The sequence below is a fragment of the Neodiprion lecontei genome, chromosome 7, assembly GCF_021901455.1.
Source record: "Neodiprion lecontei isolate iyNeoLeco1 chromosome 7, iyNeoLeco1.1, whole genome shotgun sequence".
Classification (NCBI taxonomy): domain Eukaryota; kingdom Metazoa; phylum Arthropoda; class Insecta; order Hymenoptera; family Diprionidae; genus Neodiprion; species Neodiprion lecontei.
Window position 1 is genome coordinate 9,745,993 of NC_060266.1, and position 25,591 is coordinate 9,771,583.

General features: G+C 36.8%; 1 protein-coding gene across 2 annotated transcripts in view; it reads right to left on the reverse strand.

Moving 5' to 3' along the window:
- LOC107226158 (protein O-GlcNAcase) overlaps window positions 1–25,591 on the reverse strand; it is a 187,888-nt gene that overhangs the window by 1,142 nt on the left and 161,155 nt on the right. For both annotated transcript variants that reach the window (XM_046744761.1, XM_046744759.1), the window contains 4 exons: window positions 22,394–22,479; window positions 8,671–8,834; window positions 8,401–8,596; window positions 7,826–7,985 (listed from right to left, as the gene is read on the reverse strand). In XM_046744761.1, the coding sequence (XP_046600717.1) occupies window positions 7,826–7,985; window positions 8,401–8,596; window positions 8,671–8,834; window positions 22,394–22,479 (606 nt within the window). The remainder of the gene's footprint in view (window positions 1–7,825; window positions 7,986–8,400; window positions 8,597–8,670; window positions 8,835–22,393; window positions 22,480–25,591) is intronic.

The window sequence follows — 25,591 nt, forward strand, 5'->3', positions numbered from 1 at the left end:
CCTTTTCTTATTTGATTGACCCACGGGTTGCTAAAAAATCATGGAGTCAGTTCGTTACTAGTACTTTCCATAAATTTTTTTCTTTTAAACAAATAGAGATATCTCCGAGAATATTCATATTATTGTAAATATTATGATGGATTGTACTTGCCCTTCATTTTACGAGTAATTTAACCCTTCGTACCCGTCGCGTAGAGAGAATCTCTCACGCTCATTTTAAAACTTTTTTCTCTTTATAATTTCAAATGGAATGACCATTTGAAAATTTTTTTACCTTCACTGAATTTTATGCTTTACATGATAGTCAATAAAACTTTTTTAAAGACTCAAAAGTATAAAGCAAAAAAAAATATTTATTGACAGCTGTGAGAATTTCTCTCATCACTTCAGTCAAGTCGTTGATAAGAAAAACCTCAATTCGGATGGCTTCGTTATACTTCGGTTATTTCCGTAGTTTCCAGTCGCCATATTTGAAATTATATATAAATATATAAATATTCCATGTCACTCCGTGTTTTCTATGCTGTTGTAGTTATTGTTTTATTATTTTAAAATTTAAAAAATGTGATAACTAAGTATTGTTATAAATTGATTTTGAGTGACAATATCTTCTTTAAGAAAAATAAAATACTACAATGAAATATACTAGAATTATAACTTCACATTAGTTTATCAAATTTAAAATTTCGCTCTTTGCGCCTGCGCAAATTCAAAATTTCGCTCTTGGCGCTTGCGCAATAGCGTGAGATTTTCTCTCATCACAAGGATCACGACTGTCATACGAAAGACACCTGGTACGAAGGGTTAAAAAAACAAAACCTGAATATCTTGATTAGAACCGGAGATAACGGTGTTTAAGTGTTATTTTATTTATTGTTGTTGTAATTAATATTGAGGGGGAAAAAAATCAGCTATCTCTCAACACCCCAAGGCATCACCGTGAATTTTTTCAGATTTCTAGGTGCGTTGTATCTAGTAAAAAAAAATTTCTCAACGTTCGTCGAGCGGGGTTAGTCGGAGGAATGAAACCGGGTGGAATGGTGGGGGGCTCGAAGCTTTGCGCGCCCGGCTGTTCTCGCCGCTTAATGAACAACTCAATAACTCCGTTAATAATTATCGTACAACATTTTTTCTGTTTTAGAACTAGGCTATTTTTTTCTCAGAAATTCGGTTCTATAATTAGATTTTTAATGTTTATAATATTTTTTTTTCTTTTGGATTTTAGTCGTATTCTTAGGAAATATTGTTATAAATAACTTGAGATATATATCTGTGAATTTTAAGATAAAATGAAATTAAGAAAAACTTAATTACGGTGGTGTATGTATACATATTGTGACGTGGATTTTTCCCGCTCCATGGTCACTCGGAGAAAATGACCGAGAACTTACCGCGTGCACAATAAATCGGCGTCCGCGAGGTATCCTGGACCTAAAACAATATCGCGAAATTTGTTGGGCGCCTGGCGTGATCAACACGCCTCGAAATCGGTAATGCGATATACCGCAACCATATACTCGATAGGTCAGTACCGCGAAGAGGGGAGGGGTAGATTTTGGGTAGAGAGAGACACGACACACGTACGCCAACACGTTCTCTTACAAAGCAATAATAAAATTAAAATAATATATTTTCAGCCAGCGATAATATAAAACAAAAGAAATAATACTTCAAAAGTCGATCTTCGCGATTCCAAATACAAATACTTAGGTTTAACAAAAAAAGAAAGAACAAAAAAAAAATTAATAGATCTAGAAGACCTCTACGGCCTACGTGCGCTAGTCGCTGCCTTAAGAATAAACGCTAACTCACAAAAACCAAAAACAAAATTGGACCCGACGCGCTGCCCGAGATCGTCCTCTACGGAATGACGCTAATCGCCAACTTAACAATAAACTCCTCGACGAAACCGGAACCGAAATCCCGACCGACACGCTGACCGCGATCGGTAATAAATCAAAAAAAATTGCTTATGCCTACGGGCGCTAATCGCCACCTTATTACTAACCAATAATACAAACGCCCAAACGAAAAAGGGGATCGTCGCGTTACCCGCGACTGTCCTCTACGAAAGAAAATTCTTATTAACACGCACCCGAGCTCAACTTTCTCCGTGACGTCGGGACGCGGTTCGCGAATTCGAACGCTCCCCTTTCGACGGCTCGCGACCTACACGAGAAATGATACTTTATCGTACTGATTTGACGTGGCCCAGTGTAACGGAATTTGGTTACACTCAAATTCGAAACAATAGTGCCTCGGCTCAAAACGTGACTCGACTCGATCTCCTCGATAACTCGGAATTGGCTCTACTTTATTACGCGCAACTCAGGCTACGGTCACCAAACGAAATAATCAACAAACGAATTTCGAGGATTTTTCGACACGCAAATTACAAACGGCTATCCTTTCTCGGACAAGCCCTCGCTCAATTACTCTCGAAATTCGATCGCGAGAATATTAGCAGCGCTTACCGCTCCACATCCAGTAGACGAACTCGCCTACTCCCTCATGACGATGGCTGTTCATCATTTCTCGCGATCACCACTTCCGTACAATAACGCAAACCCAAAGAAAAACCTGACCTAACGCAACTTCGCCACGGGACTACTGTCTTAGTAAGTCGCCAGAACTTGAGTGATCCCAGATGGCCGATCGGCCGCAACGCCGATCTCGTTACGCTAATCCTTAGTGACGTCATCACCCTAAGAATGCGCAACAATCGATCTGTCATCGATTTTGGAGATTGCGCAACTTGACGCGCACCTGTCGTCGCGACGCGGCGCACAACTCAACGCTAGATCGCGATGTCGTCTTCCGCGCAGCTCTACGGGGTCCTGGGGTTGGGCGGGGTGGTGCTCCCTCGTCGCTAGCTGGTCTCTCGCGGTTGCCTCGGTCGGGTGTAGGCGGGGTGAGCGGGAAGACTGCGGCGCGTCGGCCGCCAGCGGGAATCGCTTCCGCCTTGGATTCCCGCGCTGCAGGGATCTGCGTTGTCTCCCCCTCCGCAGCCTCGGTATCCTTCCCGCGAGATCTACGCGGTTTCGCCTTGCCTAGAAATATCTTCGACGTCGGAGTTGGTCGCTGGCTTATGGCCGGTGTACTCAAAATAAAAAAAAAAAAACAAAAGCCTGCAATATCTTATTCGTAATTCGCTATTTCGTCCCTGTCGAAGCCCGGATGCGTGACTCCAGTTCTGGCGCTCTCTATGATTATCTCGCGACTCGATTTCCGAAACCCTTATTCCTGGATTCCGCCCAGGGTTCAGGGAGTACCTTGTAACGGGCAGGCCTAACCGAAATGCAACGTAACAATATATATATATATATATATATATATATATATAGATATATAATGGAAGAGCGAGAGAGAGATTCCAAGCGTTACAACGGATTTTTGCTGTGAAATATTTATTTTCCTCACATGTATATGTATATATATTTCTGTACGCAATTTCGAGCGAAAAAAAATATGTATGAATATTTATGGTCACATGTTCACCATTATTTTATGTATTGTAACATTATATATAATTGACGCTTAAATCAGTTTCAATTTTCCTACCATTACCCTAGGTATTTTCAATTTTTTTTTTTATTCAAACTTTGGATGAGTGTAATCTATAGAAATATATATACACATATGAGGAAAATATAAATTTCAAAGCAACAACCCGTTATAACGTCCGGAATCTCTCTCTCGTCTTCCATTATACATATGTGTATGTATATATGTATACATACACACACCACCGTAATTGATTTTTTTTTAATTTCATTTCATCTTAAAATTCACAGATATTATATATCTAAAGTCATTTATAGCAATATTTCCTAAGAATATGACTAAAATCCAAAAGAAAAAAAAATATTATAAATATTAAAAATCTAATTACAGATTCGAATTGTTGAGAAAAAAATAGCATAGTTCTAAAAGAGAAAAAATGTTGTACGATGATTATTAACGGAGTTATTGAGATGTTAATTAAGCGGCGAGAACAGCCGGGCGCGCGAAGCTTCGAGCCCCCCACCACGCCGCCCGGCTTCATTCCTCCGACTATCACCGCTCAACGAATGTTGAGCAATTTTTTTTTTACTAGATACAACGCATCTAGAGATCTGCAAAAATTCACGGTGATGCCTTAGGATGTTGAGAGATGGCTGATTTTTTTTTCCCTCTCAATATTGATTACAACAGCAATAAACAAAATAACACTTAAGCACCGTTATCTCCGGTTCTAATCAAGATATTCAGGTTTTTTTTTTTTAAATTACTCGTAAAATGAAGGGCAAGTACAATCCATCATAATATTCACAATAATATGAATATTCTCTGAGATATCTCTATTTGTTTAAACGAAAAAAATTTCAAGTCACCCAAAAAATGTGATTTTCAAGTATAAAAATTTTTTTTTTCATTTATGAAAAGTACTAGTAACGAACTGACTCCATGATTTTTTAGCAACCCGTGGGCCAATCACATAAGAAAGGGCAGACGATATACGGATTTTGGCTTGTCGCGGATTGTTGCTCAACTATATAACACAGCCAAAAAAGCCTTGCACGATAATTTTGAAGACACTTCATATTACCTGTACCATGAGTTTCAAAGCCACACTTTGTTTATTCATCGATTTATAACAAGAAATGTGAATTTTTTTTTTCCACGGCATTTTGCATTTTGCAACTAAACAAATAGAGGAAGTTGATCTCACGACAGCTTGTTTCATCGACAATTATGAGAAGAACAAGTGTTGTATGAATAGTTTCCGTGTATGACCCATAACAAAGACGTTATTTAACAAAATGTAGGGTCTCAAAAGTTTAAACAATCGTTACGGACAAACCCGGACCTCAATTTTTGGGGCATAGGTGAAAATATGTTCGTCCGTCTTTAATGAATCTATAAAAAAATCGGCTAACCTACGTTATTCCAGAGTATAAGTCAGTCAATTTCATAACTTATTCGTCTGGACTAAAGATTGGATTTCAGGACTAAGAGACTCTACGAGGAGTTTGAAAAATTTTTGGGTTAAATTCACCCCCAGTGACCCATTAGGGTTAAATATTGATACTGAACGGCTATCACGGTGCGATAAAAATTATCCGACAAACTGCTCTAGGAATAAATTGATGTATTTCTGACGTATTTTGGTGCGCTAAATATGATGACGTTACCCGTTTTTTCCATTACGTCAGGATTTTTATTCTGTCGAAAAGTTTCATTTTTGAAGAAAATTGATATCTTTGGCTCGCATTATCTCCCAAACCGTTACGTAAAGTGCATTAAAAAACTGATGGTATGCGTTATTACCTACGCTTATCTATTGCTATAACTGTAAAGGATAAAAATTTTGGTTTCTGCTGTCAAAATTCACTGCTTGGGCTGTTATTTTCGTTGGATGAAAATACCCTTATCGCATTGAAATCATCTTGCATGAAACGTTGCAATCGGAAATAATACATATATCTTAACAAACGTGAAAAATATGGAATTTTCATGTCGAAAATATTTTTCATAGGTATTTGTAAGTATAATAAAATTGGAAAACAATGGTATATCACTAAATAAGTTATAACATATGACATATACTGTTTCCACCGTACTTTATGTAGCGGTTTGGCAGATAATATGAGTAAAAACAGTGCAATTTTCGTCGAAAATTCTATTTTCCGATCGAATATCTCGCAGCCCTGATATAGTGGAAACAAACGGGCAACAACATCACATTCATCGCACCAAAATACATAGGAACTACACCGAATCATTCGTTGAGTAGTTTTTCGACAAAATTTTGCAGGGCTGTGTTATGATAAAAATTGATACTCTGGAGTAAAATCAAAATCAAATGATTTGTACAGGCTTTCAGAAGCTATTATTTATGAGCAGAAAGAGATGAACGAACTTTCCAGCAAGTGGGTATTCTTTTTTAATTAATAAAATCCACTAAAAAATCATCGGCCTTTCAAGTCGAGAATTCGAAGAGAAGATGCATTTTTTAGGTGGCTGTACCATTAAATATTAATACTATTTTGATCATTTTTTACAATATGATCGCACGTCAAGTGTTTAGTTTAGTTTAACTCACAATCAGTATGTTCGTAAGCTACGGTGTTTGGGCCAGAAATGTGGAAAAAAGAATACGAGAATTATAAACAGCTACTTCGATATCGAGTTTTTACTTCGACCTCTTAAAAGACAGTGAAAAATGAAGTAGAATTATTCGATTTCACTTCACGTTGGCTCATGTTATTTGAAAAACTACTTTTCACAAATTCACTGAACCGACTTCTTTTCCTTTTAATAATTAATCCGGTATAGCTACTTATCAATCAAAATCAATAGAATTGCAACCCTCGAAAATTTGATATTGAACAGTGCTAAAGTAATGAAAAAAATAGGCGTGGTAGAATTGTAAAGAATAATTTTGCGAGCAAAATGACTCATCGGAGAGTGAAATCGAACAAATTCTTCAAATTGCTCGCTGTTTTGAAATGAATAATCGACATCACAGCTCTTGTTAATAATTATCATTTTTTTCTGCATTATTCGTAGAAATATTGTAGGTTTTCGAATGCCATGGTTTCCTTACGGGGTGGATGGTTGTGATCACGACGAGCAGTTATCGATGACGATATCATGTACGTGCATGTACGAAGAATAAAGTGATCGAAAAGTTAAATGTTTAAATATACAATTGATTTATTGTAAAAGGTATGGAAAGTACAATGCGAAGATATGGAGGACGAAAAAGGGAAGAAAGGTGAATTCAGATGTTGGCCGATTGAAAGATGATTTGAGAGTGAATATACGGGAGGAAGGATCCAAGCGACTGGCTAGTTGCAATTCAGAGGTAGTATTCTGCTGATGCGATATGGGAGTTGAGGCAATGAGAGGATGAAAGTAATAAGATTCACTGTATAAAGTAGCTGTAACAGTATGGGAGAAGGGTCAAAAGTCTGGAGGACATAACGTGTGATAAATACTTGAAGTGTGACCATTTTGTAATAAAATGATGAAACAAGAATTGATTTTTCACCATACAATCTTATTAATATTCTCTCTAGCTCACACATCACTCTTCCTCTCTCTTCTTCTATTCCTCCATTCTCTTGTCCGGTTTACGGACATTTTTTAGCGTTACCAAGGAACGTGCCGTTGTCGCATAAGAAGTATTCACTTAAAAAAACTTGAATGGCTACTGAGGTAACTGCTTTTGTATATACCAGGTCATCTCTTGCAAAGGCTTCGTACGGCGCTACAATATACAAGCTCAGAGATCTTAACGTAAGCTCCGTTATCGAAGCACTAAGAGTTGTGACTATTTACAGTTCCATGTAGTGATATTGTAAATTTACAGAGATAATGGTATTCATTACATTAAAGCGACCATACAAGTAGTCATACAATTTGGGAATAAATTACCCTGGACTTTAATGATATGATTTCACATTATAGTTTTTTATCAGAAATTGCTTCAAATGACGTACTTTGATTTTATTTCAAGTACGAATATGTAGTGAATTTACGTCAAGAAAAAAAATATCATGAACAGTTTATTTTAGCTTAGAACTTTAGCTCGAATTCCATTATACGTACCGGGAGTCTCTGATGAGAGTGCCTATTCCGAGCCACGCGCTCACCCCCAGCACCAACACACGGATAACTTTTACGTGAGCGGAGCGAAGCGGACAAATGCTGCGAACGAAAACTTGTGCATGTGTTGGCGCTGGCGGTGACCACATTGCTTGAAGTCAGTACTTTCACCAAGGACTCCCGATATGTACAAAACTTCATCTTTTGTTTATTAGTACGACTGAAAACTTACCATTTGCCCTTAAAGCAGCAAGAACACAAGTGACAAGCCTCTTTGCAACCGATTGGTCGGTTACACTGGGTAGTATTGAACATATCAGTTTGGAAGGGTATTGTCTGGATAACTCTTCCGCAACGTCAGGCACGAATGCGTGAAAGTATTGTATTGCCTCCTACAAATTGCAATTAACCAAATCAATCCAACTATTATTGCAGCAAACGGTTCGGAGATATACATAAATATTGTGTACTGATTACTAAGGAGTAAGGACATCTTAAACTTGCTGTATTATTAGCAAAAGTGCATATGCGATGTTTTTGGGGGCTCCATTCTAAACGTCACATCATTTTTTACTGCATAGTCTCTGTGTTCTATAAGGTTTAAACATGCTACGGATTTTATGTCAACACGTATCTACCAAGTAACTAGTGGTTGATGGTATTTGAACAGAAAATGTTATTCAAATATAAAACTGGATGTAACAAAACAGTTTGAAAACCAATGTGCATCGAGAATTATTTGGGTAGTAAATTTAAATTTTTAAGAGATTCAATGACGAAGAAAATGGATATAAGTTACTGATTTACCTTCTCATATTGCGGTAGATTTTTGACACTATCGTCTAACGGATATTTTGCTTGAAGTTCTGGAATCCAGGAAATTGCCATCTTCTGATTAAACGCTTTGAGGTTCAAAGCAGCGAGTGCATATCCCACAATGCCATCTTCATCCTCGACAACCATGCACAACTCAGGGCTCAGTAATAGATAGCTTCCTACCAATCTAGACTCATGTAAAACAGTAGAATGACTGTCTCTATGATAAAATTTAGTAGGAGCAGCTAAATAAATGCTTACCTATCAGCTACAACTGAAGTGCCTCCAGATATTTTGTTGCAAATTGTTCGAACTGCATCCTCGTCAATTGCTGAATAAGGTCTAATCGTATAAATTTTACTACACGGAACTTCTGGCGCCTTGTAAACAAACAAATCGTTTCCACTATCTACGGGAATTAATCTCTGTAATTTGAAAATATAAGTACGATAACTTTTGTAATAAACAATCACCAGTTAACTAAACAAATCTTAAATGGCTAGTGAGGTAACTGCTTTTACATACATATACCAGGTAATGTCTTGCAAAAGCTTCGTAGGGCGCTACAATATAGAAGGTCAGAGAACTGCGCGTAAGCTCAATTATCAGAGCACTAAGAGTCGTGACTATTTGCAATTCTATGTAGTTTTATCGTAAAACAGCGACTGCTATGTTTAAGTCGGCTGCAGATCCGGGCAGACGATGACATAACTCACTGTACAGAACTCTTTATGAAGCCTTTGCACGAACTAAGTGACTACGTTCGGGACATCGATCCGTCTACTGATCAACTCTATGGGTTCTTAGCCTATACTATTTTCTATTCAGCTGATAATTTCTTGAATGAAGTCTACTTCTTTTAGAAGGGGTAACATAACTATAAAAATTTTTAACTTTGCCAATTTTTTGGGGATGGAAGAAAAAATTATGAGACAATAATATTTAAGGAAGTTATTGGGCGTATATTTAAATATGATACAAATAATTATTATCAACAAATATTAAAAAACAGCGACACTGGAGCCATTGTCTTGAGACATGTTGAATTTTGCGACACCCAGTGCACTGGTGCAAACTTAAATCTGGAAAAATATATTACTTGATCTAGATGTTTATGGCTAGAAAAATCCGGAAGGGATATTAAAAATATTGATTTTCGTGTGATTGGCGAGTGTCTGAGTGAAAGACGTTGTATTTTCGACAAAAACAGGGTCATCATTTAACAGTAAATAATGGTTAAATTAACTTATCCAAAATCTCCTACGCATTTCTCTAGTTATAAATATGTGGATTAAGTAACGTTTTTTTCCAGATTCAAATTGGCACGAGTTACACTGCGCGCCGCAGAATTCAACATGTCTCGCGATGATGGCTCCAATATCACTATTTTTTAATATTTGTTGATAATAATTTTTTGTATGATGATTAAATATATGCCTCATAACTTCCTTAAATATTTATACATTGTTACGTTTTCTTCTATTAAGAAAACAATGTCACATTTTTATGTTTTTACAGTGGTGTTACCCCTTAATCAACTCAATTTTCTCGCCCCTTTGACTCCTTACTATTGCCTAGCTGTTATGTTTTATCAATATAAATTATTAATTACTAGACATGTAAACCGAAAATCCCTCTTAAAATAGCCTTTTCAAGCGACACAGCGCGTTTGCAGCCACACATACTTGACTTTGCCATGAGCTGAAGGCGACAGGCGAGTTTTAACTTGACATTAAGGGGAAGTAACTGAGTGAATTTTCCAAATATTCGATTTTGTTTGTTGTTGTTGTTGTTGTTGTTGTTGTATTTTATTATTCTTATTTTTATTATTATATATTTTTTATTATTATTTTATTATAAATTGTAGTTCAAAGAATGTCTTATACAAATTTCATGCAGAAATTCGCAATATTATAGAAGTTGTGGGTTATTCTGCAAAATGCGGCAGAACGTCGAGCGCGCGGTCGATCGGGTTTGCAACTATCGCGCTGGGCCTTTCGTTATACCGATCAGGTATACAAGGGTAGGATAACCCTGGGTGCCTGGGGTTGTTTCGAAGCGTCGGTCTATCATTCATCCTACAGAGGTGAACAGTATTTTCTATTCTGTGCATCATTAGTGAAATCGATAAAATGAACCGTAAAGATCAGCGAAATAAAATCTCAAGAACGGATAGATCGACGTTCAAGATCCGTAAAGACAATCCTCCGGAAAAAACGTCCGTTGAATCAGCATGAATGTGAAAAAGATGACAGTAAAATGTGTGCTTCTGCCGAAAAAATTCGAAATTCAATTGAATTAGAACCGATTGTGAATCACGACATCGAATACGTTCTGTTGAATTTTGTGACTGTTTTTTGGTTTATCAGTGAACACGTGAAATGTAAAGACTGCGGACAGACAATTACCATTACGAAAACCTGGGATTGCTGATCAACAGTAAGGTAAAAAATATTCCTATCGTGCGAGTAATTTTGCTGACAAACTTCGAAAAAGTATTGAAGTACACTTTTTGAAAAATGGGTCATTCCATGTCAAATCGACCAATAGTTGGAATCGACCCCCTTCGATTTGGCCGAATTTTGGTCAGGAGTTTTATTTCATCCTATTACGAAGTTCTGCCAAGGGAAAAAATTGAAAATTTTTTTTTCAAAAGATATGAAGAACTCAAAATTTCACAATTTGTCCTGTTTTTAAACTTATATTTTAAATATCTTGAAAACTATTGCAAATTAAGAAATGATCAATGGTTAATTTCAAAGGCGATACTTGGGGCTGTGAAAAAATAAATTCTCGAAAAAAAATTTTTAAAAATCTCAAATTTGTGAAATTTTGAATTTTTAAAAGTTCTCAAAATTGACGCTCGACAATAAATTCTTGACTCAAATTTTTTTGTATACTACCTTGAACCAATCTTAAGAGATCCTGAAATTTTTGAAACTGTGTTTTTTGATTTTTCCAAAATATGAATTTTTGAATTTTATTAAAAAAAAATTATTTCAGCATCATGGAGACTCAGGATTTCTTAACGGCACGGCTCGGCGAATCTGTGGTGTGTCCTAAGAGTCACCCTCGCGCTTCCTAAGGTGACCCACTCCTCGACTCACCTTCCCTAAACCGTAACGTAGTACTTAGTTGTCCTAAATCTCTTTGTCATTTGTAATAGTTTAATTGATTACCCTGGTTGTCCTAAATCTCTTTGTCATTTGTCATAGTTCAATTGATTACCCTAGTCGTCCAAATCTCTGTTTGTCATTTGCAATAGTGTACTTGATTTATTTCATTAAACAAAATATAAACCAGTGTGGACAATCCGAGTCCCTTCCATTCGTCTTGTCCATACCACTGAGATCCTGTCACCCAGAATACTGTACTTTCATCACAGCAGGTGTGTTTACACTTTATATAAGCGAAGCCCAAAGTAATTTATTTCTATCCGCTCGCGAATAGATTACATATATATGCTTTTAGATCACGCTGAACGAGATCCTTTGGATTATCGTCCGTGCGTGACACTCCGAAACAATATACAGGGTGTCCCTAAATTGCCTCCCACGCACTAGCCAGCATGATACCTCGTTAAAATCCAACCGAGAATTTCTTTTCCGGAAGCTCGTCCGACGCATAGTTTTTGAATTATAAGCGATAGTGCTAGGCCAATCAGAGTGCACCATTTCATCTAGATTTGCCGCCACGGAAATTGCTGTTTTGTTCGTCTAGGGTGAATTATTATTATTCAAAATTTAAATAGGTCAAAAAATAGGTCAAAATTTTCGGTTTTTTCGATTTTTTCTCGTTAACGGTTAATTTTATCAAAAAAATAGCTCGGACAAAAATTGTAGATCATAAAATTATCCACAAGAATGGTCTCTATACTTTTTTTCCTAAGAATTATCATTTCTGAGATATCGCGTTTCTGACGGTCGAACGAGTTACATTCTTTATAATATACACGCATATGTCACGGATATACATAGTATATGTATAACTATAAATAATTCAAAAACAATTCACATTTTTTCAGATTTTTATATCAATTGTAACCCGTGCCTGGAAGACGAAGGATTTCCCAATTTAAAATACACATGTTTTGAATACGTTCTTAGTATATATTTTACTGTAAGAGTAATAATGTTCGAAAAAATCCATGAATGTGAGGTTCTAGTGAGCATGAGTGCTACTATCTGAAAAAATTCACATCATCATACCAGGTAATATAGACAATTGCATTTCTTATAAATAAAAAGAAAAAGTCAAATTTCTAGGGTGTGCAATTCGTCGAGATTGGTTGGTATGATGAAGTGAATTTTTTTTCAGATAGTAGTACTAATACTCACTAAATCTTCGCTATTACAGATTGATTCGAAAATAGTCACTCTTACGATAAATTATATGCTGAGAATGTAAATGAAACAGGTATGTTTTAAATGGTGATATCCATCCATTTACACGCACGGGTTAGAATTGATATAAAAATCTGAAAGAATTAGGAAATTGTTTTTGAATTATTTATAGTTGATTTGGGGGGTGGTCTGAAAAAAATCATCAACACCCTAAGTAAGGATCATCCTAGTATATACCGGGACAATCTCTTGAAATACAATGCGCATGCGCGAGTTTTATCGGCTGCTCGGACAGGCTGGCCACTCCGAGTTTCAGCTGTCAAAGTCTGTTTCTGGCGGCGATGTAGTTCATACGAATTTTTGAGGTTAGAATCTCAAACAGTCGAGGTAGTGACTCGGAAAGTTGATGCTAATGCTCTCTGAAAATTGGCTTTATTCGACTGAAATGAGAAATCTGTTTGAATGTTGGGTGCTTGGAAAAAACGCAGCAGGTAGGTGGGAACATTTTATTTGATCACTTTTATTATTTCGTACATTAGAAATAACAATGAAATTTTTTTCTATCAACAGGTGATACAGCCAAAATAATTACATCTCCAATATTTACTGTTATCTGCCTATTCAATTTATCACACGTACAAAGATCATCGCCACTTTCAAGCAACTAAGCAACTTTCTCACTCTCTTGTGATTTCAGGTGGTAATATTGAATTTTATCACTCTTGAAAATGAGACATTAAACCGAGCGTTCAAGAAATTTAAATATCTCACTATCTGTAACAGAATGGTGAATCTTTTTTTTTTCTCGAAAATAGTTCAACAAAATTTACAAATAGTCGATAGTCAATGTATTTTTTCCGATCAATAAATTATTGCTACTACTATTAAAAATTTTCTAATGATTATCAGAGTTCTTTCGCAAATTTTCGATGATGTTCGATTGAATAAATGAAGGGAACCTAATACTCAACTTGAAAATTCAAGTAATATTAGATTTATTAAAATGATTTCTGTATTTCATGTTAGTGCGGCTCGAAACAAAGAAAATCTAATCGGAAGCGTAGAAACCAGGAACGTAGATCACATCCTATGACACAAGTTGAAAAACAACTTTCTCAAAATGAGCCTTAACGTAACAATTAGCTTCAAGGACAATCATGTTTTAGAGTAATGTCAGAAAATTATTACGAGGATATTGACTTATCGGATTCAAGATTGTGTCCCTTATTCCATCAAAATAAATTAATATCTCATTTTTAACGAAGTTTATGAAGATTTTTTTCCAAATAATGTAATCCGATACAATATCTTGTTCATAATCCTCCGAACATCACCTTGTAACAAGGATATTTGGAAAGAGTCCCTTTGTTGCAGGAACCATTATAAAATTCTTGGTTTTCAATTCGTGCTACTGAATAACTTCTGCGTTTCAGGTTCCATTTCCAATCTCAAAATCAGATTTTTTTTGCTCCAGACAATGCTAACATAAAATGCAAATAATTGCGGTAAATGGAGATTCACAAGCTTTCAGTCTTAGCGTGGGACCCTATAAAGATTGTAAAATTGAATTTGGTTTTAAGTTATCGTGCAACTAGCTAGCCTGATGACACCGTCAACTAAAATTAAATTTAAAGACATTTTTAACTGAAGTTATTTAACAATTCTAGATTTAGATTGATTCAGTTTGCCTAGCAAAATTCGACCCTACAATCTAATTGAGGACTTGAAAAACTATTCATCTGAATTTAATGCCAAAGAGAGTAAAAGTAAGCTTCAAAATAAGATACCAAAATAAATGGCATAAAGTTTGAAAAACAGCATGGTCAATGTTCGCTATTTGATAGCTAGTAGTTCGACCGAACCGCGTGGAAGGTGTGGGTCGCTGAAGTCAAAGATGAGTATGTTTTTATTTTTGAGTTTATTTGACATTTTATTTATTTTATTGACATATGTACAAGTTAGAGTAATGGTTGCCACGTGATAGTAGGAGAGGTCTTTGTCTTCTTGAATTGTGGTGGAGGCTGCAGCGAGGATATCGGGCGTCGAGGGGGGTCGGTCTCGGTCCTTGGTGGTGGCGTGTACCGGCTCTCTCGAGAGCTTGGTGGTGTCGGGGGACGGCGGTTCTCAGTCGTCTTTACTGGAGACTCCCACTCACTGTCGGTCGTCTGGGTGGCAGTCGACACGAATGAGCGCTGCGGCTCGGGAAACGGGGAAACTGGAGCCGGGATGCGTCTGCAGTAGCTAGGTGATGTTAGTCGAGCTCTCCGTACATCCCACAAGGAAAGTAGTACAGCTGGAGGTCTGGTGAGAGGCCGTGACGGGATATCGATAGGGTGCAATACCCAAGGAGCTGGAGGGTTCGAAGCTGCTGTGTTTGGATGTGGGCTGGCCGCAGCCAGATAAACATGATCCGTCATGCAATCAGTCTGCTGTCCGGTCTGTCTTAGAACGTGTCGTCGTAGCGTTAGTAAAACGTCGTAGTGGCGTAACGTCGGCGTGGCGTTGAAGCGTAGGCAAGGCGTGGCGTTGTAGCGTCAGCGTCAGTAGAGTCGGTCGAGACGAGGTGAACCCGAAGTGTCCTGCCGATCGGTCTGATCGGTCGTCTCTTATTGCAGCCTCGGTTGGTCTTTGGCAGCGGGAGACCACGTTGGCTGATTACGCAACGCGCTCGGCTGCGTGGGTGGCGTGAGCGGCGCGCGTGACGTCACACTTTCTTCTGGGTCGCGTGATTAGAGAGTGTGAAAGGCTGGTTGCCTCGCGTGGGTTGGAAGGCGCGCGACCAACGAGTTGCGTTCACAATGTTGTTGTGAACAGTCAATAATAATGCTTGAATTACAATGGTGCACAGAATGATTCCTCGGTAGAACGAATTGGCAGCAACGGTTAAGTAACAAACTTATCGCTATTGGCTCGATCAAAGTAAAATGATGGGATATTCAGCCATTATCATCTGTAGTATATCCCGCTCTTCAATTTTGCCTCAACTGATGTTAAGAAGGTGGCGATGGCCTGATGAAATTCACTCTGACACCTGATGTCTGATGGAACAACCAGGTTCGATGGTTATAATGATTGCACCGCTCGAGAAACCAGGATCCTTGCCACCTAAACGTTTTGACCATCAGGTAAGGCATAATTTTCCTCGTGTTAATCAAAGTTTAAACTTTGAGCCTGCTGCAAAAAAAAAACTAATTTTATCATTGAATCCATGTTAAAATATTGTAATAGTCAAAGATCACGTAATTAGAAATTTACCTACATGCTTCCAAGCCTAACAAATTTAGTCCCGCTTTGACGATGAATTACTTCGTACCTGAAAATATTAGAAGCTATTATTATCGGACAGGATCTTTTGGTATTTTTTGATACAACTAATTTCCAATAAAATGCACAAAACATAAATCGTTAATGAGACGCATTTTTAATTTTATGTAAATAAAGAATCTGTCCACAATAAACTTTGTTTTTACTTATCTACCTCTGTTTATCCAGACTCCCACTTGTTAATGACATTTCACATTGAATTTCAGATTTCTTCTTTCAATAAATAACACCCAATTTCTGTATCATTTGATATTTGCTTTTCCGTTAAATTCTTTATTGCGTCGGTTGAATATCTTCCGATATCGACCGCGGTATTGCTGAACGATACTATTCTTCTTAAACAATTCACGTTACGTAAAAATAAACAGCAGCATAACCTCAATCCACGGCTTTACGCGCGAGAGATTTACAGCTTCAATTTAATTTTGTGTACGTTGGCGCTCTGCTCAGCAGACGAAAACATCGCCGCAGGGCGATTTTACCGACCAATGAGATTGAATTATTTGGCGCATGCGCATTGTATGTATAGTTTCAAGAGATTGTCCCGGTATATGCCGATATACGTAGGATATATAAAGTCGGACATTTAATATACGTAAAAATGCTTATTTGTGCCTCTTAGGGCCGCTTTTTCCAACTCTGGGTAAAATTTACCTAACGGTTAACCAATGTAATTTGATAGGGTTACCCGTCGGGTGAATTTTACCCAGAGGTGGAGAAACGGCCTTTATATGTATAAACCATACTATTCGGAGAATATACACTCAAAAGATACTCAGTCCCTTATTCCGTCTACCAGTATAATAACGTTCGACTTTTAGAATCACGATATCTCAAAAATGATGATTCTTAAGAAAAAAAATGTAGAGACCATTTTTGTGGATAATTTTATGATCTACAGTTTTAGTCTGAGCTATTTTTTTAATAAAATTAACCGTTAACGAGAAAAATCGAAAAAATCAAAAATTTTGATCTTTGACCTTGAATAACTTTTTTAGCACACATGGTATGGATGGGGACTTTTTTCTTTTTCTTTATAATGGTAAACCCAAGGTCTCTACCAAAATTCAGCTCTGTCGGAATTTTTGTAACTTGAAATGTCTAAATTGACCAAACTATGAGTATTTTATTGTTGAACTCAAATCGCAGAGCATTCGCCCTGCCTTGTCTCGCTAGTTTACCATCCTCCCAAGGCATCCAACCTAACCACCGTCGAAACTGACATGACTGGTTTTCTGGCATCTATCCGGTGTCACTGATCATTGATGATTTCAATACGAACCAGCATGGTAACAACTATGATGCTGACAATTGGCGGGTCTTCTGCCACACTCGGATCTCTTCTGCCATTCAGCTCAATATACCATACACACATCTCTGATAACTTGCTCGACCTTCGTTTATTTGGCGACCAAGAATTCATAAACGGTCAATCGCAATCGCCTTCCATTGCAGGACATGATTTCATTTACGCTCGTGTAGCCATGCATACGCCAACAAAATTTAGGATCATCTCCGCTCCCACTTATGCTTTTTTGCCTAAAGTGTTCGTCTTGTATTTCGACAGCTCTAGTTGAAGCTCTTTCCAACCTGATACTCCTGTCAATGATATGCTGTAGTGCCTAGATAATAATCTTAGTTCTGCTATCGATGCTCATTTGCCCATGTTCGCACTTTCACCCCTGCTCGTACTGCCCCGCCATAGATTTTTTTCAAGCTGATAATTTATTTGCATATTAGAGATGTCCTTTATTGTCATTAGAAAGGGTCGCGCTCTTTTACTGATTACCCCTGTTTTCGTATCAGCAGGGACACTTTTCATAAGTAAATTTCTGCACTCGCTCTGCGTTTCGTGCTATCCGACTCCCTAATGCGCCTGATGCCTGCGCTATTTGGTACCATCTGCGTTTCCTTGGGCTTGCACCCTCCCAGCGTGGCGATTGCTATTTTCTCCGTTCAGGAATTGCATTATTAATTTCCATCTGTTTCGCCTGGTCTCTCCACGACCCAAGCGGTTATATTTCTCCTCAGCAGACGACAAATGCCAGCTTCCCACTTTATTTTACGAGCGCAGACGTTGATGGGCTCTCCCTTGGAAATATCAATGGCCTATTTGCAATTTTTCTTATTCTACTCCTGATATCCAATAAATCGCTTAGCACAGCCGTCATTATCGAGCTTAGAAAGAAGGCTCAAAAATAGATAAGGAGTGCTGGTTCTGGACATAGATCCCTACATTACCGATACAGCTCGGACACAAACCTTCATAGCTCGAATACAAGCTTTTTTCCACAACGTTCGAGGGTCACGATTTCATCAATTGAAAAAGACTCCTTCCCCCAAATTGCGCTCTACATTAGCATAGTTTTTTTCATCCTCATCGGACATTTGCACTCTATCTTTACCACGTCGAATAAAACTCTGCACAATTACACTCTACCTTTACTGTAATATCAATAGTTATCGAACAAGACCGAGGAATTGCATGACCGAGCGTAGACGGAAAATCTCTTCGAACTCTCGTACACGAGAAGTTCAGCACTCTGAGTCAGCGTCTAGAAAGTTCTTCTACTGTGAATCCGAAGATTCTTTCATCCCTCCGATAAGCAGCGTGGAGAGGTGAGACGTTGAGAGGTTTGCGAATACGAGTTTTCAGTGTATAAGCTCACAAACAGTTCTCGAAGTCGTCTGACAAGTTTCGAATTGACATTGGGAAGTCTGCGTCGATCGGCAAACGTTGAATTCTGAAAGGTACTAGAGCCACATCAGCTTCGATGATGAACGAATTCTCGGAATTAAACTGCAGAACAGTTCTCGAAATTATCAGGCAAGTTTCGACATGACGTTGGGAACCCTGCGGGTCTCCAAATAGCCGAATTGGGCTGTAATTACTACCAAGTTAGCAGAACTCACCTGAGGTGCTTGGCTCATGTGAAAGGCAAGTATGTGTTGGCGCAAGCTCACTTCGTTGTTTGAAAAAGCCTGTTCCAAGAGACTCTTGTTATAATTGAACCATTTATTTCCGATGATGGTAACTCTTCTCAATTTTACTGGCTTTCCGCATTAATATTAGTAACGTATGTAAATGTGAACCAAAATGTAAACGACTCAAAAGTCGTGGAATCAGAATCACTGCTAGTGTTAAATAGCTTCGATAACCGCTTCTCGAAAACGACCACCCATGTATTCCGTAATAATCTGGACATATTTGAAGTTTTTTACTCCAAAAATCTTTACACATCAAGTACCAAATAATTCATCAGCTAATCGGTCTTGGATCGTTATATCGGGTCTGTCATTTTAGTTTTTTAGACTTTGTATTGAAAATTATAAGCAGGGACCTCGAAAACCCAAATTTATTAGTCTTCAGTTTTCGTTGGGTATTTTGTAGCCACTATTTTGAATTTTTTAGATTTATTTTCAAAAATGATGAAAATCTAATTTCAATTGACCGTCTTTTTCACGAAATTCAATAAAGTTGCTGTTCATTTTTACGCATCTGATAAATTTTCAACTACTTGGTTGTTTCTGATTTAATTGGGTTTATTCTGAAATTAAAATTGAAAAACCAGTCTCATGACTCTATTAGAGCATTTCAAAAAAAAATACAGAGAAATAGAAAGTGTAACGATAACGATATAAGAGAAAATAGAACGAGAAGGTAAAGAAATAGAATGGAGACAAGCATCGAAAAAAATAAGAACCAAGAAAGAGAAAAAAGATACAGAGCAATAGAGGATAAACAGCTCAGCAGAAGAAGAGTTGAAAAGTTCAAAGAAAATAGAGAAAGCGGATATTTGAAGATTCAGGTGTTTGAGTAAAACAGAAAAGTTATGCTATAGGGATGAAATGAAAATACATCAAATATGAGTTACTGATGGTATCAAAAGTTGAATGAAGTTGTTAAATGATATATAATACCTTTAACAAGGGATGCAATAAGGAATATACACAAGGTGCCCCTAAATTCGATTCCACGGGCCAGCCAACATGATACCTTGCTAAAATCCAATTGATAATTTTTTTACCAGCAGCTCGTCAGACGCATAATTATAGAATTATAAGAGAAAGCGCTAAGCGATAATCCGTGTGCAGCATTGTCTTCGAAGGTGCCGCCACAGAAGTTAAATTACTAAATCAAATTAACTATATAAATATCGTCAGCAATGTGGTACAACTACGTGTAAGCAAAAGAAAATATTAGCAGCTGTCATATATATAGAGTTATTACAATAGAATAGTATTTTTTAATAACACCTACATGGGAAGTTCGACTTTGCGCACTGAAAAGTACGCACGAAGCGCCCGATTCGACTACACCTCAAAAACCGTTAGATAATGTTAAAAACTGTCAGGCAATGTTCATTACGTAACAGATTTTGATATTACTCAACTGTTTACGACATTACCGAACAGTTTGGGAATTGTTGAGGAATCAGCCGCCTCGCACACCCTCTTCGGCGCGCCGGGTCGAACTTCCCGTTACAGATGGAACAAAAAATAGAATACTGTACGCGTACGCCTATATTACCCTCGCACTGGTTTTCTGTCACTCTCAGTTCGCTCGACCGACAAACTACACTCGTGCTAGAATCACATGCTTTGCGCATTTGTACCGTAACATACTATTTTGGAACAAGTGTGCATAATTATTTGAATACCCTGCGAGGTCTACATTATTTAGTTGATAACCATTTTATAGACAATATAACTAAAACTTTTTTCAGAGCGGTTCTGCTAATTTCGGGATTTTTAGATTGATCTTTGTCTGTATTATGCTTCATGAAACGGAGATGTTTGTAGTTCTACGGTATGAGCGATTTTCAAATAGTGTTAGTACAATAATTTCTAGATAAATATGTAGAAGAAAAACTTTGAACGCAATTATGCGAAGTGCATCCCCAAAGTAACAAAAATGATTTCCAAATTGATATTCCTTTCGTTCAAAAAACATGCACTCATGTAGGATTCGATCACCTTCGAAGTTAGTCTCCTGGAACTGAACATAATGATTTCAGCGATGCTGCCATTCTTCGCAGGAGGCTGATCAGAACCTAAATGATGTATGATGCTGTAATTTCATATGGGTTTTGACCTTGGGGGGACAAGTTCAACACAACCTCAATTTGACACTGTGTGAGGTTTTTTGTTCCCCGAAAGCAAATCTCACTTGATTTTAGTACTGTTGAAAGATCCAGTCAACCGCGACCACACGACAGCCTCTCACATGAACACTTCTAACACTGTTACAGAGAATGCGTCGCTAAAATCGTTGTATTCGGTCCCAGGAGACGTAAAATTCAAACGAGATCGAGTGTAAATGTATGTTTTACGAATGACAGAATTTTTCTCAGGATCATTTTACTTTTGGGACGGCCCTTGAATATTCCGAAACTACATTTTCGTGTAATACCGCCACGATATTTGAAGAACCACTCACGATGTCAACCTCAACTTCAATGGAGAGGATTTCAGAAAATATCGTACACATGATCTGTATTCCAAATTAGATCAAGAAAAATTTGTAGTCTATTTAAATTTCCAGAGTAAAAAATAAAATGAAATTTGATTTGCTTCACATTCTGATATCATTCATGCTTGTACTGATTTTCTAAAAGCAATCAATACAGAAATACCAAATAAATACAAAATTATTGAGCAAAAAATATATTCGGACTTCTTTTCCAGAAACTGTAGCAAGACTTTATTGTTCACTATAATCCGAACGGCTGTTATTGATTCTAAAATGATTTTGTATTACTTTGCTTTTTGATATTATTATGAAATGCCTGACGAGAATGATAGCAAGGGTAGTAGAGGTTAGATTATATACAATTGTACTTGATTAAAGTAGGAAATTACGATTTTGATTTCTTCAATATTAAACTTCCGCATGTGGATCAAATCAGGATTTCAGTGTGAATTTCACGTCTATTTATATACCTTGCTGATTAGATTATGACTATCCAATTTAGAGTTCCATTTAAGAGATGGTCAGAATCCAATAACCTAAGTAATACAAAATGACAGTGTGATAAGTAAGATTCAAATTGTTAGATACAGCACTTGAGTAATTGAATAATGAGAAGTTGAATACACTGTTGAATTTGCAGACTTGTACGTATTTTCGTAATATCTTTTCAAATACTTTAACCACTTGTATTCTTCATCGACTGACTGACAAGCTCTCGAATATGAAGACAAAGTTTGAGAAAATTGTTTTCTTCCTGTGTGACTACATATTTTTCGTAATACTTTATGCTCAAAGATAGGCTTCCGATCTGCATATATTAAGCGAAAAAAGAAGAGATACGAACCTGTAAATCTGCAGTAAGTCCACCTCGGAATACCCAGGGTTCTTGATCTCCGCTCATAAATGTTTCTTTCCATCCATTGGAGAACCCTGATACATTAAAGAGTTATTGAATTAAAAACCGAAAGGGGGTTTCACCAAGATTTTTAAATTGACATCTACGTTTATATTTAAACTAATTGTATTTACGCAATTCTGAAATTCAAATTGAATACTACAAAATATAGTTATGTCGGAATCCATGAATTCTCTTAGTCCAAAATTACACTAAAGAAAATAATTCTTGCGCTCAAATATGAAAACTTATTTATTTGTATTGCGATTGATATAGTTTGTTAGTGTCATCGAAAGTTGATGAAATAACAGTTTAGGTAAGCTTGTTAGTTCAATGATTATCGAAAGAGAAGTTTCATCACAGTACAGACTAACAAGTTGAACTGAAATAGAAAAAAAAACAAAGAAATATGATAAGGTTGATTTATTCAACAAAAGCCGTTCATGAAACTTACCTATCGATATATTCAAAATTGAAATATGATTTTATTGTCATTAAACTATTACAGAACTGATCACGGTTAAATAAAAAATCATTCAGTGTAAAAAGCCATTGCACTAGTGGACTATATACAATACAGTATTACTTCGTTACAAGAGTCTTCGTTATCAGAAAATTTCCCCTTCGTTCTGCTCGAGCGATTTTATAGCTCTCCCCACTCCACCTGTGTATCCGAGGTTTCCCAACTTTGGCATGGACCCATCGTTATAAGCGAACTAACGATTGCATTAAATCATACGTATTTAGACACTGAATTGACATACATAACCGTCATGTTCTTGAAACAAGGAGTGGTTCTGATCATCGACACACTCACACATGTGTGATTTCCAAGTCCTCCAGGCAGCAATGGGGGAATATTGCGGCGATGAATTTCTTGAAATCTTATTCCCCTAACCACCCTGGTAATCTCTTATAATGAAGTATTACTGTATTAAGCACCTTGCGCAGGACGGATGCTATACCTACCAATAGGATATTTGTGTAAATGCATCCATATCAGCTATGAGTTGTGAAAATAGTATAACTTATGTGTCATGTTTCCAATTGAATCAAGACTTTCGAAGTTATCGAACAATAATACTTGAAGTAGTTGTGTCTTATGAAAATATCTGTCGCGATTTAGATTTGTAAACAGTAGAAAATAGTCAAGTTCGTTGGGTTGTTATTCTTTTATATTTACCATAAAAGCGTGTTGAATTATGTGTACACAAGGCGCGAGGTTGACATTTTCGTAGTACCTATGAGTCAGAGTTTTCGATTATGTTTAGATCAATTGATATAACAAATCATCAGAATATAAATCACTTTGAAAAAGTTAAAGATTCTCCAAATGATTCGCCAGCTTGCAATCTGCAAAATGAACTTGATTTCTGACATTTAAAATCAAGTAGTCGAACTTTTTCGCTGATACGGACTTCTCGATTTTTGCAGTTGTGATCTAGAAAAAGACTCATTCAAACAAACTGAATAGTGTTACGTGCTCAGTCTCTCTTCGTACTCACAACTTATTCTTCTTCTCTCTTATCTGGAAGCCTCTTCATTTGATCAGACTAAACAATCTCTGCAATGTCCTGTGTACACCTGACTATCTCCTCTCATTTTCGGACACTGATCTTGCACTCTGGTTTCTGCTCTCATTCACACTTAGATCTGCTCAACCGAAACCACTTCCCATCTACTTTTTGAACTGTACACTTTGTTTTTACCTCTCGACCTAAGCAATTTTATTTGCAACTCTCGCATTACTCGACACCACGCATACGTTTATCATCATAAGGACTATTTTACCTCCAAAAGCCATCAGTACCTCAATCACAAATCCTGATTCAAGTTGTTTGTAAACGCAAAAGTAAAGATGAACTTAGTCATGCTCTATTCCTTGCCACTTGGAAATATATGATCTTCAAGTCGTTACGATGGAAAAATTATAACTTATAATTGATCTTCAATTGAAGACATACATCTATCTATTTGGAATTGGTGTAGTGGATTTCCAGTGGGTCTATAAAAAGCATCCAAGTATGAATATATTTCGAAGACGAAGAGAAAGTGATGCAAACTGAAAAACTGTGACATTCTATATTCGATATGCAAAAGAAACTTGTATTCGCAGCATGACTTCTTATCGAAGTGCAGTGCTGAAACTTTGTAGAGATATTTCATTATGGTTTCAGAACTGGTTCAGGGATGAAAACGGTAAAAATTCTCAAATAATACTTCAAATCGACATATAGCACAAAACATATTATGTCAAAATACTACTGGAAAATAGGCTGATACACATATCGTCTCGAGAAAATGCTATATTGTATTACAACAAGAAAAGACGTTATATTGAATAGTGTCTAAAAAAAGAGTTATCAAAATACAATAGGTAAAGACGCTTTCTCAAAAACATATTTATTTTCTCTGAAAATAGATTGGCAACACTACGGTGCACTCAATATTAATTTTTAAACTTGCATTTAAGCAGATTTACTAACTTTGGACCAAATTTTTGGGATAAAAATAACCATCTGGCTGCAATTAGGATTTTTTATAGTGTGCACTAAATTACAGTACAATTGTTAACTGCATGATGAAAAGAAAGAACGAGGAAGAAATAACAAGTTAATTTTATTATTTTATTTAATGATTAATGTTATCCACTTGACCTTTGGATACTAGAGATAAGTTTTTCGAATCCCATTTTGATGAAAAAGTTATGGCTCCAATATGTCGAAGTAATAAAACATGCGTATTAAATATTTGCATTTTTTTAATTTATTATTATACTTCTTGGTGTTTATTTAGTGTTTTCATTATTTTAAATTATTAATACCTTCTTGTGAGTTTATTGTCATTGGTTATTTTGATTACTATGAAATAGAAAGATAGCTCTACGTAAGTATATGTTCGGGATGAACGTGAAAGCTAGTGAGCAGATTTTTAAGATTTCAACTGATAAACACACAGCCAAACTCTAGATAGCCCTAGACACAGGCTCCAGAGTGCAATGTAGGGTAAATTCGGGATCCATGGGATCTAGGTAAATTATAGGTGTTACTATAATGATCTCATAAGCCATAAGTAACAATTCACTAATTTCTATTAAAATGAAGAAGGTGTAGTTATTACAAAGGATAAATAATGCTTCGGGTTTAA